Source organism: Argentina silus, assembly GCF_951799395.1.
Source record: "Argentina silus genome assembly, chromosome: X".
Taxonomy (NCBI): Eukaryota; Metazoa; Chordata; class Actinopteri; order Argentiniformes; family Argentinidae; genus Argentina; species Argentina silus.
The window spans coordinates 48,451,008-48,458,772 of record NC_139653.1 but is presented as its reverse complement, the minus strand read 5'-3'; the positions used below and the strand labels follow the sequence as shown (position 1 = coordinate 48,458,772).

At 39.7% G+C, this 7,765-nt stretch overlaps 1 protein-coding gene across 1 annotated transcript; it reads left to right on the top strand.

The window, feature by feature from the left end:
• The first annotated feature begins 2,769 nt into the window (after positions 1-2,769).
• On the top strand, positions 2,770-6,538 carry cdkn2c (cyclin-dependent kinase inhibitor 2C (p18, inhibits CDK4)). The gene is made up of 3 exons (XM_083696053.1): positions 2,770-3,012; positions 3,418-3,544; positions 5,290-6,538. The coding sequence occupies exons 2-3, from the start codon at positions 3,419-3,421 to the stop codon at positions 5,668-5,670; spliced, it is 507 nt and encodes a 168-aa protein (XP_083552179.1). The 5' UTR covers positions 2,770-3,012; position 3,418; the 3' UTR covers positions 5,671-6,538.
• The last annotated feature ends 1,227 nt before the right edge of the window (positions 6,539-7,765 follow it).

Genomic DNA, 7,765 nt, shown 5'->3' with positions numbered 1-7,765 from the left:
ACTTTTATAACGTAGTAATATCGTTGGATACTGCTAGGTAATTTTAGGGTGTCAACTGGATAATAATAGCAACAACAATACAAATGTCTTAAAACAGTCAACTGTGTAATCTTAGTTAGCGATCTAGCTACTGATACTTGGCCGAAAACATCTCATCAGCGCGCTGTCAATGTCAGTAGCCACACAGCTAGCTAACGTTAACTGATGTTTACAGTGACATTACCATTACTGATAAGTGTAATTTAACTAACTAGATGTGTTATTGTTCACTGAAGAAAGAGACAACGCACCTGAAAGTCAGCCAGAATCATTTCTCTATCCATGTTGCTATCACTATCGGAGGCCATCGCTGTGACTGGCTAAACGACGCTATTCTTCTGCCGCTTGCTTTCTCGCAAACAGTGGTATGGTGGGTGACGAGCCAGCTAGGAGATCATGTAAAAATGTTTTTCTCCAGTTAACACAACAATCAGTAACCTTAGATCTGTCAGTCTGTGGTGGACGTGTAAATGCCGCACTTTGAGACGGATTCTACAGCTCTAATAAATCTCAATGTAATTTTATAGACACTTTTTGTTATCTGTTCTCACAGATATCCTATTGCTTTACGGCAGCATCGCAAAGTGGGGTCTGTTTAGTGCTGAATTCCAAATCGGCCCCTAGCCCCTATCCCATAGCCACTCATCTAGAAGAAGGATTGGATAGATATAAGCAATATAAAAAAATAAAAAATTCTACCTAAACTATCATAAGGCAAGGTGGCTCATTTTAGCATACCATATTGCTTATACCTATCCAATCCTCTCAGATCTACAGGAGTACTAAATGAATAGAGGCTAGTAAGGAGGAATTTGGAATTCAGCAGTTGCTGTATTTGAGAACGTTGCAGGTAAAAGATTACTGAGCCTATAGAATAGATCCACATGCATGTCTAGATCCTTTATGCATGACTTTCTGCGGCTTGTCTTTACTCAAGAGTGTAGGCCTGTATAAGCCTACTGATCAGTGGAGGCTGGTGGAGGTAGAAATCGGAGGATGGACGGGCTCATTGTAATGCATGGAATGAGGAAGGGTATCAAACATGTGTGTATGATACCATTTGAATGAGGAATGGTATCAAACACGTGTGTTCAATACCATTCCTTATCCCATTCCATGCATTACAAAGAGCCGATCCTCAAATCTCTGCCTCCATCAACCTCCACTGCCACTGCTGCAGAGCCAGTGGGTCAGATACACAAGAGGGGTTGCATAGGATAGGGGGACTCCACTGATCCAAGGTTTGTGGTTATGGCTGGGTCACCTCTACATGGAGCCCTGTAACAAACAAGCTAGCCTATGGATAGTCTTGTGTGGTAATACAATGCCTCTTTTGGAGAATGTGTTTGCAATTTCATTGGATGTTACATTCCAAGAATCCTCCCCCCTCAGCTGATATTCTGTGACAACGGAATAGGTCTATAGAATAGGCCTTCTCAGCAAATAAGCAAGTAAACTCAAGGGCTTGCTGGATGGTTTTACAGTATGGCATATCTGGCTTTATTTTGGTCCACAGAGATGGACCATAGTGATGTTGGCTTATTTCAACACTGTGAGAGTTAAACATGGGCAGAAATACAACATCAAGTTTGAAGTAGGCTTATGAAAAGAAAAAAAAAGGGTTAGGGTTAGGGGCAGCCTGCTACTGTGTCAAATGTGAGAGGAGAACAGAAAAAAAGGAAGGAACATCTATAGAGACCCAGGGCCAGAGAGGAGAACCAGGGGCCAGAGAGGAGAACCAGGGTCCAGAGAGGAGAACCAGGGGCCAGAGAGGAGAACCAGGGTCCAGAGAGGAGAACCAGGGGCCAGAGAGGAGAACCAGGGTCCAGAGAGGAGAACCAGGGGCCAGAGAGGAGACCCAGGACCCAGACAGGAGACCCAGGACCCAGAGAGGAGACACAAGGCCAGAGAGGAGACCCATGGGCCCTGGGTGCAGAGAAGAGACTGAGTGTGAATTACACATTTGAACGAATTTAAAATAATTTGCATGAAAGTCAATTAATTGTTTACAGTCTTTGCAATAGGATGCCTACAGTTTGACTATAGTACAGAGTAGTACAGTTGTCTGTCTCACAAGACAAGAGGGCTGTGCATGATTCAAGTCGACCTAAACCGTAAAATAAACTAAATAAATTACATACGAAACCTCTGCTATAATATGTGCAACTTTGCCTCCCATGTGGTCCCGCCCCCTTGCTCTGACGTCGACCGGTTGGATATCACGTGGGCATGAACAGTTCTTCGTTTCGAAAAATAAATGATGTAGAGCAGTTTTTACACCAACCTATTAACCGCTCATCTAGATGACACTTGATGGTAAGGAGGTATCGAAAGTTGGTAACTCATTTTAAAGACTGTATGAGTTCTAAAATACCCTCTTGTTGAATTGTACACTATGATGTTCACTTTCCCTACAAATCTGTTACATACAATCTGTCTTTTCTAATATCACGCAGGCTATTGTGAAGGCAGATAGCATTGCGGAGTATATCGGTCGCCACTGCTTTACAAAGAAATCAATTTTACCCACGCACAAGATGATGAAATGATATGACACATAAACACTTTATTAATGAAGAATGACGATATCACTGTGTTTCATCGTTTGAAAATGGGCGGGAAGTGCACCAGCATCTCTCCCAATGTCATTGGATAGCCTGTCGTTGTCAGAAATACAGCTTTTCTCTTTTTTTCAGCCCTCGGACTGGTAAAAGCAAGTCGTCAATCTGACATTGCTACAAAATTGCAAGTCCTCATAGGAACGGGTGTTTTCATGGATCGCAGCTGCGGTGCTGTGCAGGGACATCGACTTCGAGAGCAGCCGCGGAGGAGTAGCCTATTTCGGAAGGTTTCAGAGACAGTTGCACCTGCGTAACTGTAGTCTACCGGGGAGAAGAATCAAAAAAGAGGAGGCCAATCTATGAAAATAATATATTATGGATTTTCTACTCAGCGTAGATTTCGACATTGAATGTGAGTTGTGATAGACCAACTGTAGCCCGTAGTAATTTGGTGAGAGCCGCATCATCATTTTTCAAACTCAAATTAGACAGATGCTTTTATTTATTGGCTGAGATGCATTTCTACTGCAGGTTATTTGATAGAATCATCTCAGACACATAACAGACACATTATTTAACCACTGGAAAAACTTTTTAAAAAGCTGTGAGAGAAATGCTTTTCGGCAGATGATGACTGTATACTTGCAGTTTCTGATGCGATAGGGGATTGAGATGTAGGCGGAACCATGTTATTTTAGTGGGGAGTCTTCACTTAAATGTTGTGCTCTTCACTTAAACACTCTCGCTGAGCCCTGCGCCGCAATCAAAATCAAGCACAACCTTGTTTTTAACCCCTTCTCTCTATGTCTCCAATAAGAATGACTACAGAGGCGGACAAGCTCGCCAGTGCATCTGCCAGAGGGGACTTGGCAGAGGTTGAATTGTTGTTACACCACGGGACAGATGTCAATGCAAAGAACGTGTTCGGAAGGACACCGTTACAGGTTAGTAACGCACGTACATGTACATCTATTCATTCATGGTCCAGAAAGAGTTGAACGTGAATGATTGATTAACAGGCTATAACTCTAGGTAGCCTATATATCAAGTACATATATATTTATATATAATTGCAGAAATATAGGTACAATAAAATAGACTATGTAGGCTGTTAGTCGATTTTCGATGACAAATTAGCTTTAGGCTTAGTTACACGAATAATTACTGTCTGTAAAGTTGAACGAATAATTTAGGCCTAGGCCTAGAGCATTTTCATTCACAATATTATATTTATTCTTTCAGTATATTGTGTGGAATTAGAGAGCATCAAAAATATACCCTATGATATTATTGCATTTTAATAGGGAAACAATACACCACTCATTCATGTATTTACTTGGCCAATATCTAGAAACTGATTTGTCTTTGATGATATGACTAATCAAAAAATGATATGAATAATCTTGAGAAAATGTATTCAGGAGAGAAATATTTTTTGCCACACACTATCTATGTATTTCTATATTCATTTCCTGCCTCATAATATAAAGCTGCCGGTGTACCATGTGCCAGACACATGGACCTCCAATCTGAAAACTATTGAAAACCAATCCATTAAATGATTCGCTTTTGATAGCCTGTTTTCTCTTAAATATCGACCATAACCTAATAATATATAATAATATATGCCTTTTAGCTGACGCTTTTATCCAAATCGACTTACATTGCAATGAGTGCATACATTTTTCTGTATATATGGTCCCAGTGGGGACCAACAATAGCAAATAGCCCATATTGATTGCATGTCATTGTTATGTTTATATGGGTAGTTTGTATGTTTAATAGCCTACATCTGTGGTAAATTATAAGAATTTGCATACTCTATTCACTCATAAGGCATATGACTGTGATAATATTGTATGTATATTATTGAGGTGCATTCACTTTTCTGGAGAACTGTTGCAGTCCTTAAAGGTCAAAATTGTACAGTTTTTTGTTTTGTTTTGTTTTTAATTCAAATGAATACCATTAAGATAAAAAAAAAAAAAGAGACATGTCAAGGGCAAGTTTCTTTAGAAGTAAAATTCACATTTATTAAATTCTAAACCAAAAAAGTCTTACAATTATACCCCCTGGTAATTATCAAGTGTACCAAGTCAGATCTTATATGTTTAATACCAACAGGCTGCCATTTTACACTCAAAATGTACATACAAAATGTCCTACATTGTTGATGGATATAAGGACATCTCTCCTCCATGTCAAACAAATGAAACCAGGATAATTATTAGAACACTAATGACCTCATTTATAAAGCTGTATATCATCATGTTCACTCTGTTATCCATGTGAAGCAAAGAGCACATGTTCATCAAAAGGATAGAGGACATGAACAAGGACAAAATGGCAGAAGGAAGAAGACACCCAGGCCAGTGCAGGGCCTTTATAAATGATTTCCTGATTTAGCTTGTGAAAATACATAGCCTAGTAAGTAATGTAAATTTGCAGTTTTTCCTGCAAAATATTGCCTGCACATTATTTTGGAGTTTTAACGGCTATATACAGTTTTGCATTTTGGCATTAAAACCATTGTTTGAGTAACACCCTTCTCATTCCAAAGATTGAATTTAATAATTTTGATATACATGCAATGCTAATATTTGCTTTGATAATAGTGATAATAATGAACCCTCCTCATCCTTTCTCTTTATCCTCCGCCTTTCTTTCTTTCTTTTCTTTTTTTGAACAGGTGATGAAGCTGGGGAACCCGGCAATCGCGGAGGCGCTACTCAATGCGAACGCAGACCCGAACCTTCGCGACCCTGTCCGCGGTCTCACCGTCACGCACGACACAGCGAGGGAAGGACACGCTGACACGCTGCGTGTTCTGGTTGACCACGGCGCGGATGTCAACCTTCTGGACACTGACGGCAACCTGCCGCTGCACCTAGCGGCTAGAGAGGGCCACCTGAAGGCGGTTAAGTTGCTTATTGAGCGAACGGCGGACGCCTCACTGCGCAATATCTTCGGCCAGACGCCCTATGACCTGGCCACAATTAATCACAGAGTCTCCACTGCGCAATACATTCAGGGGTATCTGCACACTCATAATCACAATGCACTTGGATAGAGGGGTTAAACACACAATAACAAATGTAAAACTATCTACCTCTAATTGGTAGGCTAATATTGCAACCCCAGGCTAGTATTTCAACCCCACTCCTCAATCGTATAAATAGGCTGCTCTGGAGAGTCATGTTCACTAGTAACATGATTACCGGAAAACGTGTTGGCCCTTGTACGAATTAATTACGGTCTTTATGGACCCAATTTTGCTTCATTGCGAGGAGAAAAAAAATGTGACGACAACTGATCAGTTAGCTCCGACTGTTGCTAACTGGTGGACTCTATACAGAATATTTTTTAAACGTTATCCATCTGCATGACCAATATTACACTTGAATTGGTATTTAAATTATGGCTTACAAAAAGTGTTTTGATCATGGTGCTATAACCTAATTCAATGTCTTCATTTTAAATTCTAGGGACTTTCCCCGGTAGCATGTAGGACTTATTGTTAGAAGGAAAATTAGTTAGGACACATGCGTCTATCTTCATCCAAAGGGAATTTCTACCATCTCATCAGATCTCATACACTGTCTATGTGTATGAGTCCTACATACAGTCCTTCATTTATCATGACGTTGTAGCCCGTGACCTCATGCATTTTAACTTCTCCATAGCCATAATCAGATGATTTTGTCATGGTATAATGTATATGGGGATTCTTTGAAATTTGTAGTCAATAAAATACATTTTTAACTGTGAAAATTATTGGTTAGGCCTAAACAAAAGTAAATTTGTTCTGTATTATTTTATGTTTTTACCAAAGAACAAGGGCCTGAGGGCCTGACTGCAGCGCAAGCCTGTCTTGTTTTAATTTGTTTGCGTGGTTTAATTTTTTGATTTGCATTTTACAACATTTGGATTGTAATAGAGTGGGCCTAATGCATTTTTGTTGTTTTTTGTTTTATTGCATTGCATTTATTGCTTGTTGATGTTTTGCACTATTGTTGTCATTTGTGCTATGCTAGTAAAATTATTCACTGATAATTCGATGTTTGTTGAATGGTTCCTTTGTCTATGTCTTGACGCTTTGCTTCACTCACAATGATGGACTGTAAAAAGATGCAAAAGGTTCAGACACAGGCTACGTATATAAATGTATCTACATTAGCCTACTGCCAGTACGCCTACTGAATATTTTAGCTGGCACGCAATACACTATTACAATAAATTCGTAATTTGATAGCATTATAGACCCACATGGTTTCATATTACGGACAACAATGCAGGCTAATGCAACCCAAATTTCTTACCCTATTTATAACCCTAAGAACGAGTGAACGTGATACAGCTGAATCATATTCGAAATAATATAGCACCAGAATCTTGTGCAATTGATAGGCTACAAGTGTGTATGTCTAGAATATGGCCACAAATAGAGATTAATTTATTTGTTCGTTTATATCATCAACATGCACCTAATATTAGAGAAGAAAGAGCCAAAGAATATAATTTATCAGGCTACACACATTGACACAGATCGATGATTTTCAATGATAGCCATAGACCAAATACTAAACCCTCCGAGAAAGACAATTTAGTCTCTCTTACACAAAGTGACAAATATCAAAGGGAACTCAGCATTCACCTGACCTTATGCAAATAAGTGGAGAAAAAAAAATATAATAACGACGAAAATCGTTTAGAGGAAATCGACCTATCATGTGGTTCCCAGCTCTTCCTGTTTGGTGCGCTTCATTTTATCTAAGGTAAGCTAAAACTGAGCGTTGACATGAAATTAGTTCTTCTTGGTTGCCTCCTGTAGGCTAAACCGAAAGATGAACAGAAGCCAGCTGTAACTGTATCTGAAGTGACATGCTATAAGAATATTAGGAAAATGAAAGGTAGGAACGTGGGCATATGGTTGGGTCCAACACTAGATTGTTTTGCACAATATTATTTATCATTGCATTTATTCAGACCAGAGCGAGTGTAGAGGATGCCTGGTCGCGTGACGTCACCGACCTGAGCCCTAGAACCAGGGTCGCTCTCGCTGGCTTGGAGGGGTGTTTTGGAAGGGTGTTTTTCTCCTAATAAGGGCATGGCAAGAAAATCTTTCTAGATCCTAATGTCCGTATGAATAACATGTTAGTATGGTG

Coding starts and splice junctions, on each gene's coding strand:
- cdkn2c (XM_083696053.1), top strand. CDS start 3,419: ATGACTACAGAGGCGGACAAGCTCGCCAGTGCATCTGCCAGAGGGGAC. Junction 3,545..5,289: donor TCGGAAGGACACCGTTACAG/GTTAGTAACGCA, acceptor TTTTTTGAACAG/GTGATGAAGCTGGGGAACCC.